The sequence below is a fragment of the Salarias fasciatus genome, chromosome 22 (genome assembly GCF_902148845.1).
Source record: "Salarias fasciatus chromosome 22, fSalaFa1.1, whole genome shotgun sequence".
Taxonomy (NCBI): Eukaryota; Metazoa; Chordata; class Actinopteri; order Blenniiformes; family Blenniidae; genus Salarias; species Salarias fasciatus.
This window is the reverse complement of record NC_043765.1, coordinates 31,453,893-31,470,410: the sequence shown is the minus strand read 5'-3', so window position 1 is coordinate 31,470,410 and position 16,518 is coordinate 31,453,893. Positions and strand designations below refer to the sequence as shown.

Below are 16,518 nucleotides of genomic sequence, written 5' to 3'. Positions count from 1 at the left end.
CCGGGCCTCTCTCCCTCCCTCTAATGGAAAGTGAATCATGGCTGCTGGAGCTGTTTGCATTCCTGCGGCGGTCCTGGAATTTCCTGCCATGCAGCAGCGGCAGCAGCATGTCGGCGGCGCTCCTTCAGCTCTTTGTGTGGCTGCAGAGCTGCAGTGAGGCCTCCCTCCTCCTCACCGCTGCTCCGAGCTCCAGTTCCACCGGACTACATGAGGACTGGACCTGCTTCCGTTCAGGATCAACCACGCTGGAACCGTGTGAAATGACATCCGATCATCTTCGGCGAGTACGAAACATTCAACAAGTACAGCTGAAGTCAGACGTGACCTTCCTGGCTCTACTGAAGATGCAGCGAAGAGCTCACCCTCACTGCCTACTTCACTGACTACATTCCTCAAAACATCCAGCGGGGGTGGAACAGACTCATACAGTCGGTAAAGAAAACCCGTCCGTAGTTTGAGTTAAGAAGTCAGAAATCTGGCGGTCCCCCGGAGGTCTGAAACATATTAACATGACTGCTGAGCCAGATATTAGTTTTAGATTAAACTGCACCTTTAAAGGGACAGGTGGCTTACTGAAGGTTGGAATTTAAAGGGTTCCACTAAACATGTTTGACACTTAAACCTCAGAGGAACAGTAGATTAAAGGAACAATAGAACTCTACAGGAGGATGCTGTACTGGTGTTGACCTGATCTAGAAAAATGTAGGTTTTCTTCTTCCTCCTCCTTAAAGACACATAGTCATGACTTTTTCATATTGTGTATTTGATTGGATGTCTGTTTTTTCTTTCTTTTTCTTTTGCTCACCTATGTTTTTTTTACATGTTCGAAATAAAGTTTTCAAATCAAATCAAAATCAAAATGCAGTCCATGAATACACTGACTGCAGGGCGCTGGCTGGAGGCCGTCGAGGCTCGGAGGCCTGGCTGGAGGAGCAGGGCGGTGATCCGACAGCATGGCTGAACGGCTCCGGATCCTGCCGGACAGCCGCGGTTAGCAGAGGACGGACGTGTTCATCATCATCGCCTGCTGACTTCCAGAAAGCGGAGCGCTGCCAGAACAGAGTGTTCCGAGCATCAGCAGGGCCACGCCCACCGCCAGCTGGCCAGAGGACAGCGGAACGTTCTGGACTGACGGACCGAACAACAGACCGAACACCTGGAAGCCCAGCAGGCCGGAGCCTCCCAGGGCTGAGAAGTGTGGAGTTGTGTTGTTATTTCTAGAACATTACTACACTCCACTCACATTTAGAGTTTCTCTGCCAGCAGCCTCAGTCAGGAGACAGGAAGACTGACCCGGTCCGGGAGACGGTAGGGACACGTCACCTCACCTCGGCGTGGCCAGGCCTCTGCCGTCATTCTTCTTTTAATTATTATTTATTCATCAGGGACAGCTCGTACTGTTCACCCTTCTTTCTACAGTAGTGTCAATACGCCAGTCCCTGAGCAGGGTGACCAATTAACACACACGGGGAGAACATGCAAACTCCACACAGAAAAGCCTCGAGTCCCAGCCGGTACTTGAACCCAGGACCTCCTTGCTGTGAAGCATGAGTGCTGATCACTGCGCCACCGAGCACCTTCACTGTCAGAGCTTTCAAAGCTCGCAGAGCCCTAACCTGGACCAGGACTCTGCCTGCAGCTCAGATCTGGGACCGGTCTCTTCTGGAGAACATCAGACCCTGACTGAGCGCGGCGGCGGCGGCGGCGGCGGGTTTCAGGGAAACTCCTCGCTGGCAGGTTCTTTCCAGGAGCTCAAAGGAAGCCAGAGTCAGCTGCTGGACTTCCTGCTGGAGGTGGACGATGGGTCACGAACCCGGTCTCAGGCAGTTCCCGGCTCGCGGTTCTCGTCTCGCTGTGTTTCAGCCGCTCGCTCCGGGCTCTGCAGGAGCAGCGGGAGAGCCCGGCAGGGCGTGACCCCCCAGACGCTGCAGTCATGTCTGGTCCTGGCCCCGGAGCCGGATCAGCGCCGTGAGCTCCCATAATAAACCAGACCGGCTGACTTCACTCAAATCCAAACACGGGAGGAGCTGCAGGGCGGAGTGGGAACCACGGCCCAGGACCCGGGACCCGGGTCAGCTGTCAGAGGCTTCAGCCGCCGCCGCCGCCTCCCCGACGCGTCATCACAGCAGCAGTCCAGGAAATGCCAGGTCAAAGGTCGAAGAGAGGCCAGAGAGACGCAGGGTCCACTGGAGCTGATCCAGGACTCAACCGGAACCAGAACCATGACGACCAACAGAACCAGAACCACAACATCTACGACTAAAACTACGACCACAACCAGAACCTCAACCTCAACCACTACCAAGACCACGAAGAGAACCAGAACCAGGAGAACAACCAGAACCAAAACCACAACTAAAACCACGACCATGACCAGAACCCAGAGACGGCTCTAGAGTTTGGTTTGGTTTGGGGGCGGGGCCAGCTGGGAGGGGAGCCGCCTCGTCAGCAGGATCCGGGGCTGGAGGATGATCGGTCCTGCTCCAGGCTGGCAGCGAGCCAGGAGGGATGAAGGAGCGGAGGACCGGTTCCCTCCACACAGACCCAGACCAGGACCCAGACCAGGACCCAGACCAGGACCCAGACCAGGACCCAGAACAGAACCCAGAACAGAAACCCAGACCAGGACCCAGACCAGGACCCAGACCAGGACCCAGAACAGAACCCAGAACAGAAACCCAGACCAGGACCCAGACCAGAACCCAGACCAGAACCCACAACAGAAACATGGACCATAAAACTGGAGCAGAAACCCAGAACCTCTTCTGCTGGATTTTCAGTGAATGAATGAATATATTTATTTTGAATGTTAAAAAATAAAATAAAACATAAAACAAAAGAGCAGATCGCGAACAGAACAGAGGAGTGTCTGAAACGGAGCAGGAAGCAGACCGATGTGACTCCGCCCCTTTTTTACTGATCTAACAATCAAAAAGTTTATTAAATCAATTTACAAAGAAATATTAACATCAGCAAACACCCCCAATGTCTTAATGACCCTAATGAATACACATTCCTCAGATTAGACTCAAATATTTCTAATCCTGGAATCCAGCCAGTGATTTACAAGAATGATAATTAAAGCAACAAATGAAAATCAGGCCTGAACTCGACCCTGTGGCTGCCAGAGTGAGTGTTTCTGAAGCAGATCCTCCTGCTGGAGCTGTCGCTGCTCAGAGGCCTGAGCAGGCCTGAGGCTCCTCCAGCAGACCCGAGCCCGGCTTCAGAACGCTTCCGTCTCGTTCAGCAGCTCAGCTCTTCTGAACGCTCTCTGGACAGAACCGTCAGCAGAACCAGAACCAGCGCTCTCCAAGGGGGGGCGGGGGGGACCAGAGGGGTGATCTCCAGAGCAGTGGAATGTTTGAACGCTTTGCTAAACTCTGTGTTCGTCCCGATCCTGCAGACAGCTGGGAAAGTTTCCCTCATTTGTTTGTGACTCGTTCAGCAGGAGTCGTCCTCTGAACGCCGGCCCACCAGCCCTCTGTCCCACAATGCAACACCAGCAGGGCAGGGCTGTTCTGCTGGTTGTGTTCTCCGTTCCAGGAGTTCTACACCTCCTTCAGTGTTCCTGATGTTTTTCTGTCGTTGTTCAGTGTTGTCCCTGTTGTTTGGTGTTGTTCTGCTGTTTGGTGTTGTTCCTGCTGTTGTTTGGTGTTGTTCTGCTGTTTGGTGTTGTTCCTGTTGGGTGTTGTTCCTGCTGTTGTTTGGTGTTGTTCTGCTGCTGTTTGGTGTTGTTCTGCTGTTTGGTGTTGTTCCTGTTGTTTGGGGTTGTTCCTGCTGTTTGGTGTTGTTCTGCTGTTTGATGTTGTTCCTGTTGTTTGGTGTTGTTCCTGCTGTTTGGTGTTGTTCCTGTTGTTTGGTGTTGTTCCTGCTGTTTGGTGTTGTTCTGTTGTTTGGTGTTGTTCCTGTTGTTTGGGGTTGTTCTGCTGTTTGGTGTTGTTCCTGCTGTTGTTTGGTGTTGTTCTGCTGTTTGGTGTTGTTCCTGTTGGGTGTTGTTCCTGCTGTTGTTTGGTGTTGTTCTGCTGCTGTTTGGTGTTGTTCTGCTGTTTGGTGTTGTTCCTGTTGTTTGGGGTTGTTCCTGCTGTTTGGTGTTGTTCTGCTGTTTGATGTTGTTCCTGTTGTTTGGTGTTGTTCCTGCTGTTTGGTGTTGTTCCTGTTGTTTGGTGTTGTTCCTGCTGTTTGGTGTTGTTCTGCTGTTTGGTGTTGTTCCTGCTGTTGTTTGGTGTTGTTCTGCTGTTTGGTGTTGTTCCTGTTGGGTGTTGTTCCTGCTGTTGTTTGGTGTTGTTCTGCTGCTGTTTGGTGTTGTTCTGCTGTTTGGTGTTGTTCCTGTTGTTTGGTGTTGTTCCTGCTGTTTGGTGTTGTTCTGCTGTTTGATGTTGTTCCTGTTGTTTGGTGTTGTTCCTGCTGTTTGGTGTTGTTCCTGTTGTTTGGTGTTGTTCTGCTGCTGTTTGGTGTTGTTCTGCTGTTTGGTGTTGTTCCTGTTGTTTGGTGTTGTTCCTGTTGTTTGGTGTTGTTCCTGCTGTTTGGTGTTGTTCTGCTGTTTGATGTTGTTCCTGTTGTTTGGTGTTGTTCCTGTTGTTTGGTGTTGTTCCTGCTGTTTGGTGTTGTTCTGCTGTTTGATGTTGTTCCTGTTGTTTGGTGTTGTTCCTGTTGTTTGGTGTTGTTCCTGTTGTTTGGTGTTGTTCCTGCTGTTTGGTGTTGTTCTGCTGTTTGGTGTTGCTCCTGTTGGGTGTTGTTCCTGCTGTTTGGTGTTGTTCTGCTGTTTGGTGTTGTTCCTGCTGTTTGGTGTTGTTCTGCTGTTTGGTGTTGCTCCTGTTGGGTGTTGTTCTGCAGCCTGTCCTGGCGGACTGCCTGCAGCAGCTCTGATCAGCTCCTCCACCTGGAGCAGGACAGGGGGAGTCGGGATCAGGGGAAGTGGGACGTTTCTGCCTGGCAGCTCAGCAGAATGGCACGGCTCTGGTTTCGGCAGCTACACCCACCAGCGCCTTATTTAAGCCGTTTCTCCTCCCAGGTTCAACAGTCCGCCACCGAGGGAGCAGCAGCAGGGTCCGGCCGAGGAAACATGTCTTCACACGTCCCAGAGGCGCTCTGGCTGCTCCTGGCCGTCCTCCAGTCGGTAAGCTTTTCATTTCACTCATGTTCTGAGAGTCCAGGCTCCTCCAGACTGCTGGGCTGCAGGGTGAGTCCGGTTCCCACGTGACCGAGGCTGACTGAGGCTCTGAGTCACACCACAGGACATGTGCACAGTGATTCAAACCCAGAACGTCCCGTGCACGCTCCATCTGTCTCTGCCCTGTTTGCCTCCTTTGTCACTGAGAGCTGATGCTGAACATGGAAAACAGACTTCTGGACTGCTGCTCACAGTCTCCCTCTGGTGGCAGGAAGCTGGCACTGCAACAGGAACAGTGGCGGAGAGGCGACACCTTTTCACATACAGGTGGTCTGAGGGACCAGGAGGCGGGAGGACGCAGGCTGCTGGAGACATGGAGCCTTTAACTGAACTCTGGTGGAGACTCACTGCAGGAAAAACCAACCCAGACACTGAAACCAGCAGTGTTGCTTTCTGTCTATTTTTCACACACACCTGGAGGGTTTCTGACCCTTCTGGTTTGACTGAAATGGTTGAGATTGAGATTTTCTTAGTTTTCACTTTGAGCAGCTTCACTGGATGAAGTCCAGATGACGTCTGTGAGTAGGTGAATTCTGGCTGAATGGTGTGAATGAAGCTTTAATTCTCACTCAGATCATTTATTTTGACTGTGAACCCAGAAGCTGAGTCTTTCCAGATCACTGTTGAGAATGTCCTCATGCTAACAGATTCATTTATCAAGTACAGACAGTCTGACGTCCAGACATCAGTGATTCATCCTTTATAAGTGTTGAGAGTCTGGTTCTGCAGGAAGTCTCCTCTGGGTCTGGTTCTACACAAAGTCTCCTCTGGGTCTGGTTCTACAGGAAGTCCCCTCTGGGTCTGGTTCTACAGGAAGTCCCCTCTGGGTCTGGTTCTGCAGGTTTCTTCCTGTTCAGAGCTGTTCTTTTCCTGCTGCTTATATGAAAAACTAGTCTTTTCTCAGTAAAACGGCCCTGAGATGATTGTTGTTCAGTCGTTCTGGGGGTGCAGTGAAGTCCTCCCAGCAGTCTGAACCTGCAGCAGCTTCACTAGACTCCGGTTCAGACTGTCCTGAAGCAGGTCTGGCAGCTTCACGCTGCAGAACAGTCTTCAGCCTCCCTGACTGGAACGAGAAGCTGGTTCCACATGAGAGCCTCTAACATTTATTTGCACCATGGTCTCATGGTTGTGGTGACTGACAGAGGACTGGGTTGAAGACGTGTTTCCTAAGACGGACCCCTGTCTCGGTGCTTGTCTCCATGTGTCAGACGGTGTCCCAGGACTGCTCCCAGACCTGCTCCTGCCCCGCCGACCCCCCTCGCTGCCCTGTGGGAACCAGCCTGGTGCTGGACGGCTGCGGCTGCTGTAAAGTGTGCGCCCGGCAGCTGAGGGAGCCCTGCTCCCTGCTGGAGCCCTGCGATCACCACAAGGACCTCTACTGCGACTACACCCTGCTGAGCGACACCCAGACCGGCGTCTGCATGGGTGACTGGCACACCGCGGCCTGGAGCCTGGAGAGGGCTTCCTCTCTCAGGCAGCCGTGGCGCTGACACTCCTTCAACAACACCCAAACATGATCAAAAAGACAGAGCGGCTTTATAAACCACTGATGCTCCATGTTCTCTTCAGCAGTGATGACCTTGACTTCCACAGGAAGCGGCGGGAGCGGTTCTGATGGCGCCGTGCGTTGTGTCCACAGCTCAGGACGGCCAGCCGTGTGTCCTCGGCAGGCGGACGTACGGCAGCGGCGAGTCCTTCCGGCCCACCTGCAAACACCAGTGTGTGTGTATGAATGGGGAGATCGGCTGTGTGCCCACGTGTCCCACCAAGGCCCGGCCGCCGTCCCCGGACTGTCCGTACCCACGGCCGGTCCACATCCCCGGGAAGTGCTGCGAGGACTGGGTCTGTCACCAAACCCCCCCAGAACGCCACTACCAGGCCGTCAGCGCAGGTCAGACACCCAACCACTCAGGGTGTGTGTGTGTGTGTGTTTCCTCTCTTTAATGCTCCTCCTCTTCCTGTAGGAGTGTCTCATGTCCGTCCCTTGGTGCCCCAGTCGTCTCCTCCTGGACTTCCAGCTGAGAGTCCCAGAGAGAACTGCATCGTCCAGACCACGGCGTGGAGCGAGTGTTCGGCCAGCTGCGGCATGGGCGTCTCGTCCCGCGTCACCAACGACAACCGGCGCTGCCAGCTGGAGCGGCAGACCAGGATCTGCATGGTGCGACCCTGCAGCAGCCAGCAGGAGAGGGACATCCGGGTGAGCCCCACTCACCACTGCACCACCGACACGCCCACGGCTGCAGGCAGATCCGGCTGGAGCAGGAAGTCAGAGCTCCATCCAGGTCTGAGAGGCCGATGCTGCTGAGTGTTTCTGAGTTTGCAGCACGTGATGACAGGTGATAGAGAGCCAGTAGACAAGGTGGGCATAATCACAGCTTTACACCTGCAGAGGATCGTCCCGGCCTCCGTCTCCAGGGAGTCCAGCTTATTCAGGGTCCTCTTCTGGGCCTCTGTCTCCAGGGAGTCCAGCTTGTTCAGGGTCCTCTTCTGGGCCTCTGTCTCCAGGGAGTCCAGTTTAATGAACACTGCAGAGCCAGACCTCTTGACTGCTTTGTCCAGTCTGGTTGCGTTCCTTTTGGTTCCACCCCTTCCCCAGAACACCACAGCATAGAACAGGATGCTGGCCACTGCCGACGAGGAGAACATCCACATAAGTTTCCTGCAAATGTTAAAAGACCAGCGCCTCCTGGGGAAGGACGGCCTGTTCTGTCCATTCTGGTACAAGTTGCCGGAACATACCGTCAGTCAGAATGGAGCCAGGATGAAGATGGTGTGTCTCGTCTTGGTGACGACGATACCCTAGAGGCAGATAAACCTGTGCTGATGCTGAATAACCTGACCCGTGTCCACAGGCATCAGCAGCAGTTCACCTTCAGTGTGCCTGTTTAGCGCACTCCCGGCGCAGCTGACAGGCCCGGGTCGTCTGACACTCGTTTCTCTTCCTCTCTCCGTACAGAAAGGAAAGAAATGCATCCGGACTCCCAGAGCCCAACTCTGGATGCGCTTCAGACTGTCGGGCTGCTCCAGCAGCAGGCTGTACCGACCCAGGTTCTGCGGCGTGTGCACGGACGGGCGCTGCTGCACGCCGTCCACCAGCGTCACGGCCAGCGTGGAGTTCCGGTGTCCCGAGGGAGACGTGTTCACCAGGAAGATGATGTTCATCAAGACCTGCTCCTGCCATCACCACTGCCAGCAGGACAACGACATCTTTCTGGCGTCCAGCGCCCGGAGGATGAGCGGGGACTACGACAGCACCCTGTGACCCGGGTGGGGGTGTGGGTGGGGGGTGGGGTTAACGACGTGGCCCTCTCTGGGCTCCTTTTCAATGGACAGAAAAACAGACGATTCTCAGAGGGAGCCAGATTGGAACACTGGAAGTGGTGCCAGCGATGAACCAGAACCTGGTTCTTCGTGGTGGAAAAGGCAGTCTACTGAGAACTCTTACCCAGTGGCAACAAAGGACCGAGAAGAAAACACATGTTTTACCTTCTCCTCTGGCTGGTCCTGCTTGGTTCACAGACAGACAGATGGAAATGTTCATGCAGCTCCTGAATGGTTTCTTAGTGGCTCCTGAACGCCTCCTGAACGGCGCCTAAATGGCTCCTGAACGGCTCCTGAATGGTTTCTGAGTGACTCCTGAGCGGCTCCTGATCGGCTCCTGAACGGCTCCTGAACGGCTCCTGAATGGTTCCTGAATGGTTCCTGAGCGGCTCCTGAACGGCTCCTGAATGGTTCCTGAGCGGCTCCTGATCGGCTCCTGAACAGCTCCTGAACGGCTCCTGAACGGCTCCTGAATGGTTCCTGAGCGGCTCCTGAATGGTTCCTGAATGGTTCCTGAACGGCTCCTGAATGCCTCCTGAATGGTTCCTGAGCGGCTCCTGAGCGGCTCCTGATCGGCTCCTGAACGGCTCCTGAACGGCTCCTGAATGGTTCCTGAGCGGCTCCTGAACGGCTCCTGAATGGTTCCTGAACGGCTCCTGAGCGGCTCCTGAATGGTTCCTGAGCGGCTCCTGAACGGCTCCTGAATGGTTCCTGAACGGCTCCTGAGCGGCTCCTGAATGGTTCCTGAGCGGCTCCTGATCGGCTCCTGAACGGCTCCTGAATGGTTCCTGAGCGGCTCCTGAATGGTTCCTGAATGGTTCCTGAACGCCTCCTGAACGCCTCCTGAATGGTTCCTGAGCAGCTCCTGAATGGTTCCTGAGCGGCTCCTGAACGGCTCCTGAGCGGCTCCTGAATGGTTCCTCAATAGTTCCTGAATGGTTCCTGAACGGCTCCTGAATGCCTCCTGAATGGTTCCTGAGCGGCTCCTGAACGGCTCCTGAACGGCTGCAGCCTCTGAACAACTTGCTAATAAAATCATGAATGTATGAAGAAAACAATGCAGAGTTAGTGGACGGTCATGTGACCTTCATCCTGCTCCAGTCAGAACAGGTCGGAAAGCTTCAGAGAGGTGTTGAAACCAGCTGCTGCTACTAACCACCAGCCGCCGATTACCTGATCAATAGAAATATCCATCCATCCATCCATCCATTTTCTACCGCTTATCCGGGGCCGGGTCGCGGGGTCAGCAGTCTCAGCAGGGATGCCCAGACTTCCCTGTCCCCAGACACTTCCTCCAGCTCCTCTGGGAGGATCCCAAGGTGTTCCCAGGCCAGCCGAGAGACATCGTCTCTCCAGCGTGTCCTGGGTCTTCCCCGGGGTCTCCTCCCAGTGGGACATGCCCGGAACACCTCCCTAGGGAGGCGTCCAGGAGGCATCCTAAACAGATGTCCGAGCCACCTCAGCTGGTTCCTCTCGATGTGGAGGAGTAGCGGCTCTACTCCGAGCTCCTCCCTGGTGACTGAGCTCCTCACCCTATCTCTAAGGGAGCGCCCAGCCACCCTACGGAGGAAGCTCATTTCGGCCGCTTGTATCCGGGATCTTGTCCTTTCGGTCATGACCCAAAGCTCATGACCATAGGTGAGGGTGGGAACGTAGATTGACCGGTAAATCGAGAGCTTCGCCTTTCGGCTCAGCTCCTTCTTCACCACGACGGACCGATACAACGACTGCATCACTGCAGCCGCTGCACCGATCCGCCTGTCAATCTCACGCTCCATCCGTCCCCCACTCGTGAACAAGACCCCAAGATACTTGAACTCCTCCACTTGGGCTAGGGTCTCTCCACCAACCTGGAGGGGGCAAGCCACCTTCCTCCGGTCGAGGACCATGGCCTCGGATTTGGAGGTGCTGATCCTCATCCCTGCCGCTTCACACTCGGCTGCGAACCGCCCCAGTGCATGCTGTAGGTCCGGGTTCGATGAAGCCAACAGGACAACATCATCTGCAAAAAGCAGAGATGAAATCCTGTGGTTCCCAAACCGGACCCCCTCCGGCCCCTGGCTGCACCTAGAAATTCTGTCCATGAAGATTATGAACAGAACCGGTGACAAAGGGCAGCCCTGCCGGAGTCCAACATGCACCGGGAACAGGTCCGACTTACTGCCGGCAATGCGGACCAGACTCCTACTCCGGTCATACAAAGACCGGACGGCCCTTAACAAGGGGCCCCGGACTCCGTATTCCCGGAGCACCCCCCACAAGACACCACGAGGGACACGGTCGAATGCCTTCTCCAAATCCACAAAACACATGTGGACTGGTTGGGCAAACTCCCATGAACCCTCGAGCACCCTATGGAGGGTATAGAGCTGGTCCACTGTTCCACGACCAGGACGAAAACCGCATTGTTCCTCCTGGATCCGAGGTTCGACTATCGGTCGGATCCTCCTCTCCAGTACCCTGGAATAGACTTTCCCGGGGAGGCTGAGGAGTGTAATCCCCCTATAGTTGGAGCACACCCTCCGGTCCCCCTTTTTAAACAGGGGGACCACCACCCCGGTCTGCCAATCCAGAGGCACCGTCCCCGACCGCCACGCGATGTTGCAGAGACGTGTCAACCAAGACAGTCCCTGCACATCCAGAGACTTAAGGTACTCAGGCCGAATCTCGTCCACCCCCGGTGCCTTGCCACCGAGGAGCTTGCCAACCACCTCAGTGACTTCAGCTTGGGTGATGGACGAGTCCACCTCTGAGACCTCAGCCTCTGCTTCCTCCACGGAAGACGTGGCGATGGGATTGAGGAGGTCCTCGAAGTATTCCTTCCACCGTCCAACAATATCCCCAGTTGAGGTCAGCAGCTCCCCACCTCCACTGTAAACAGTGTTGGCGGAGACCTGCTTTCCCCTCCTGAGGCGCCGGACGGTTTGCCAGAATTTCTTCGAGGCCGACCAATAGTCCTCCTCCATGGCCTCCCCGAACTCCTCCCAGACCCGAGTTTTTGCCTCCACAACTGCTCGGGCTGCAGTTCGCTTGGCCTGCCGGTACCCGTCAGCTGCTTCGGGAGTCCCATGAGCCAGCAAGGCTCGATAGGACTCGTTCTTCAGCTTGACAGCAGCCCTTACTTCCGGTGTCCACCACCGGGTTCGGGGGTTGCCGCCACGACAGGCACCGGAGACCTTACGACCACAGCTCCGAGCAGCTGCTTCGACAATGGAGGTGGAGAACATGGTCCACTCGGACTCAATGTCCCCAGCCTCCCTCGGGACATGAGAGAAGCTCTCCCGGAGGTGGGAGTTGAATGCCATGCTGACAGAGGGTTCCGCCAGACGTTCCCAGCAGACCCTCACAACACGTTTGGGTCTGCCAAGTCTGTCTGGTTTCCTCCTCCGCCAGCGAATCCAACTCACCACCAGGTGGTGATCGGTCGACAGCTCTGCCCCTCTCTTCACCCGAGTGTCCAAAACACGCGGCCGGAGGTCAGATGACACGACAACAAAGTCGATCATCGACCTCCGACCTAGGGTGTCCTGGTGCCAAGTGCACTTATGGACACCCCTGTGCTCGAACATGGTGTTCGTTATGGACAAACTGTGACTAGCACAGAAGTCCAATAACAGAACACCACTTGGGTTCAGATCGGGGAGGCCGTGCGATCCAATCACCCCCTTCCAGGTCTCACTGTCATTGCCCACGTGGGCGTTGAAGTCCCCCAGTAGAACAATGGAGTCCCCAGTCGGAGCACTGTCCAGCACCCCTCCCAGGGACTCCAAGAAGGCCGGGTACTCTGCACTGCTGTTCGGCCCGTAAGCCGAGACAACAGTGAGGCACCTATCCCCGACCCGGAGGACCAGGGACCAGACCCTCAGGTTCACTGGGGAGAAGTCCAACACATGGCGGCTGAGCTGTGGGGCTATAAGCAAACCCACACCAGCCCGCCGCCTCTCACCGCGGGCAACGCCAGAAAAGTGGAGAGTCCAGCCCTTCTCGAGAGGTTGGGTTCCAGAGCCCAGGCTATGTGTGGAGGTGAGCCCGACTATATCTAGCCGGTACCTCTCAACCTCCCTCACAAGCTCAGGCTCCTTCCCCGCCAACGAGGTGACATTCCATGTCCCTAGAGCCAGTCTCTGTGTCCGGGGATCGGGTCGCCGGGCACCCTGCCGTCGGCTGCCACCCAATCCACACTGCACCCGGCCCCTTTGGTTCCCTCGGTGGGTGGTGAGCCCACCGGAGGTCAGGCCCACGTCGTCCCTTCGGGCTGAGCCCGGCCGGGCCCCGTGGGCAAAGACCCGGCCACCAGGCGCTCGCTTACGAGCCCCAACCCCAGGCCTGGCTCCAGGGTGGGGCCCCGGCTGCGCCATACCGGGCGACGTAACGACCTTTGTTCTTTTTCTAATCATAGGGGGTTTTGAACTGCTCTCAGTCTGGCCCGTCACCCAGGAACTGTTTGCCATGGGAGACCCTACTAGGGGGCATAAAGCCCCCCGGCAACATAGCTCCTGGGATCATGCGGGCTCTCAAACTCCCCCACCACATTAAGGTGGCAGTTCTAGTTCAATAGAAATAACTGTTTGGTTTTTGTAGGGTTAGGGTTACATCAACCAGTGTGTGAGCCCTGAAACGCTTTAGCCTGTAGCATGTAGCATGTAGCATGTAGCATGTAGAGTTCAGAGTTACCGAGCAGCACCTGATTGGAGAATCTCGTCACCCGGGGTCTCTCTGCTCCTGGAGATCAAATTAGAACAAGATGGCTGCTCGACTTCTCGGCAACGGAATACTCCCAGCATGCACAGCTGTGCGTTTTACACTGACAGAACAGGATGTGGAAAACTGACAGATCCTGTACACATGAAGGGATGAGTGGACTGACAGATTCTCATGCTGGACCGCCCGGACTGCTGGCAGCAGCTCTACTTCCTGTTTGGCTGGTTGTTGGGCCGACATGTCATTGGGTCGTTGGTTCGGGCAGAATGTGAACTTCACATTGCTCCATCCTACCGAAGAGATGGACTGAACTAGTTGGGAAAGTTCATTCTACAATGATGCTCCTGCGGTCTAATGTGGCCCTGTCACTTCATCCTCCGCTGAGCTCTTTATGGAGGAAGTTAGCGTTTCAGACGCTGGTTCCCGATAAGGCTTTGACTCCAGCTGAACCGGGCTTCTTGCTGAGAGGAGGTGGAGTGATGAGGAGTTACTGAAGATGCTGGTTGAAAAGCTGCGTCTCGTCTCCGGACTGGCCAGGTGGCATTATTGGACAGACTGACCTGTTTAAACGACTCCTACAACCATCATTAAGTTATGATTTGACGGAGTGGGAAGGAGAGCTCACCCTGTCAGCTCACGTCATTTTATCACTCCGTTTTGAAGGATTATATGTTTAATCTGGGACTTGGCCTCTTGGCTCTGAAAACGTTGAGAATATACGTTTTGTCTGTGAAGTGTGTTGATGTTTAGTGCTGGCCTCAGCCTGGGTTCTGGTTGTCTTCACGCTCTTCCTTGCCTACCTTCCTTTCACCTCTTGTCTCGTCCCTCATGTACAAACGACCCCTGTCTCTCTCTGTCTTTTTGCCAGTTTGTCTGGTTTTGTCAGAGACCGTCTTGTCACAGATCAGGTTTCCATGTTTTCCACCCTCAGCAGTTTTTGATTTCAGTATTTTTGATCCTCCTTGTGAATGCCTTTTGTTATTTATATATATATATATATATATATATATATATATATATATATATATATATATATATATATATATATATATATATTAAACTCTGAGCAAAATAAAAGACTTCTTATTAAAATCCACCAGATTTTGAGTTGTGCATTTGAGTTCACCGGTTCTGAGTCTCAACCAGTGTCCATTTCTAGGGACGTCCTGATCACTCTGACTTAACACCCTCCCGATCCGACACTTCATTCTTACTTCTGTGTTGGGAATATAATATAAACAATGTAAAAGTTTAAAAAGTTTGAAAGTCTCATGCTGCGGTTCATCCGATTCAGGCAGGATGGAAACAGGCTCCGTGGAGAAAAGATCAGCGAGTTGATACCCGATCAACCAAAAATCACTGCTATGAGCCCTGAACGGAATAAAAGCATCGCAGAAGAACCAGTGAAAACGGCGTTCGCTGACGTCCCGGCAACATGACGAGCCGGTGCTGTAACAGGACAGAGGACAGTTCTGCTCTGCAGAGTTCACAGTAATCATCAGATCAATGAAACAACTTCAGTGATATATGAAGAGCTGCAACGAAATTCAGACTGACAAAATGACATGGCTGTCTTCTCAAATGCCATACTGACACTAGTCCTGATGTAGGACTGATAAGGAGCCTGACTGGAGCTGACATTCTGCTGATATGGACTGATATTTAACTGATATTTGGACTGTTGATGAATGGAGAGACTGGACAGCTTTCTTCTATCATCTATTATCAATGTTCTTTATTCCACAGAGTTTTGGTTTTCCTGCAGGTCTTAGTATTTGTCACCACAGCCTGTCATCTGGTGGACTTTCTGCTTCCCATTTTCTCAAATAAATTAATATGTGTATATATATATATATATATATATATATATATATATATATATATATATATATATATATATATATATATATTTTTTTTTTTTTTTTTTATTTAATTTTTTTTAGATATCCTGTGTGTCTCGTTCCCTTTATTCCTTCAGCTAAGAATAGAAAGCTGAATGATCCTGCTCTAAAAATATCTGTGGTGAATTTTAAATGAAGCAGCAGCAGCAGCAGGCTGACGTTATGTAAGGAGAACAGAGGGTCACATTTCTGCTCGCACAGCTCAAACACACTCAGATTACACCCACTTCGCCGCCCAGAGCCTCGGGGTGCTGCACTGTGCTGGGCTCTCTCAACACAGCAGCTCCGCTCAGACATGCTCTCGGGATCAGACGATCTCCAGCATCAGACCGCCATGTTCTCCAAACACCCAGGAGACTGATCCACCAGCAGCACCATGACTCTGGCAGGTTTCACTCTGTGGAAACTTTCATCAAGCAGTGTTTTTTCACTTCAGACGAGATTCTCCGCATGGCTGATATGGTTGAAAAAACTCTCGGAACAATGATCAGCTTTACATTTAAAGCCTGGATAGAGGCAGGACCGCACCCACCAATTCATCAGTCAGTCAGTCAGGACTCAGGATGGACTTCTTCTCCATGTCTCCATGTCTCCATGTCTGCATGTCAATTCAATTCAATTCAATTCAGCTTTATTTATAAAGTGCCAATAACAACACAGTCATTTCTCATCACTTTTACAGAGAAAACCCCACAGATCCACATGAGCAAGAAGAGACTGAGGGAAGAAAGAACTCCCTTTAACAGGAAGAACCCTGCAGAACCAGACTCAGAGGAGGAGCATATTCCATGCCATGCACATGCCAGTTATTAATGAATAATTACAGTTTGTTCTTTGTATTGAGTCAGTGAAATGTTCAGTTTAATTTGTTCCAGCAAGTTCCGTGACTGTTGTGCTGTTAGCATGTGAATGGGTATTTCCATAGACGTTAGCATCAAGCTCCGGAGATTTTTTTCACAATGTATATTTATTTACTGTGTCATATCTGTACGGAAAACACAACTCCCCCTTTACATGACGACCCAGGGGGTTGAAAAACACTGTGCTAATCCTCCAGTTGGGCCTTGTGTAGCGTTAGCATGTTAGCATTAGCATTAGCTGCTTGTCCTGCTGAAGCCACTGGGACGTTGGCAGATCTGAAGAGTTTCTCTCTCTCCCCCCTGCTGTGAGTCCAGTCTGGAGCAGATGAACCAGCCACCTGCTGCTGAAGCCAGCAGGAGGATCTGCTGTTTCTGAGGATGATTAAATATTTCCTGACACCCCGATGGCTTCAGCAGCGCTCAGCTTCCACCACACCCTCCATGTTGACTATGACCTGAACAGGACCCGCCCACAGGACCCGTACATATGCTTATATGTCTGTTTATTTAGGAGAATGTATGCATCTGAGAGGATAAAATATATGTGTGTGAGATAAATATAGGT

General features: G+C 53.0%; 1 protein-coding gene across 2 annotated transcripts; it reads left to right on the top strand.

Moving 5' to 3' along the window:
• Positions 1 to 238: 238 nt before the first annotated feature.
• On the top strand, positions 239 to 8,432 carry LOC115409513 (CCN family member 2-like). Of its 2 annotated transcripts, XM_030120728.1 has the most exons (6): positions 239 to 432; positions 5,012 to 5,116; positions 6,379 to 6,595; positions 6,810 to 7,061; positions 7,135 to 7,367; positions 8,127 to 8,432. In XM_030120728.1, exons 2-6 carry the CDS (start codon positions 5,063 to 5,065, stop codon positions 8,430 to 8,432), a joined length of 1,062 nt encoding a protein of 353 aa, XP_029976588.1. In that variant the 5' UTR covers positions 239 to 432; positions 5,012 to 5,062. The 2 variants fall into 2 exon arrangements, with proteins under 2 accessions (XP_029976588.1, XP_029976587.1); XM_030120727.1 differs by lacking the exon at positions 239 to 432 and having other exon boundaries at positions 4,843 to 5,116.
• Positions 8,433 to 16,518: the final 8,086 nt, after the last annotated feature.

Bases quoted from the DNA above. Each gene is read 5' to 3' on its own strand.
- LOC115409513 (XM_030120727.1), top strand. From the start codon at position 4,946: ATGGCACGGCTCTGGTTTCGGCAGCTACACCCACCAGCGCCTTATTTA. The intron at 5,117-6,378 runs GTAAGCTTTTCA...TCCATGTGTCAG, and splicing joins TCCTGGCCGTCCTCCAGTCG to ACGGTGTCCCAGGACTGCTC. The intron at 6,596-6,809 runs GTGACTGGCACA...TTGTGTCCACAG, and splicing joins CCAGACCGGCGTCTGCATGG to CTCAGGACGGCCAGCCGTGT.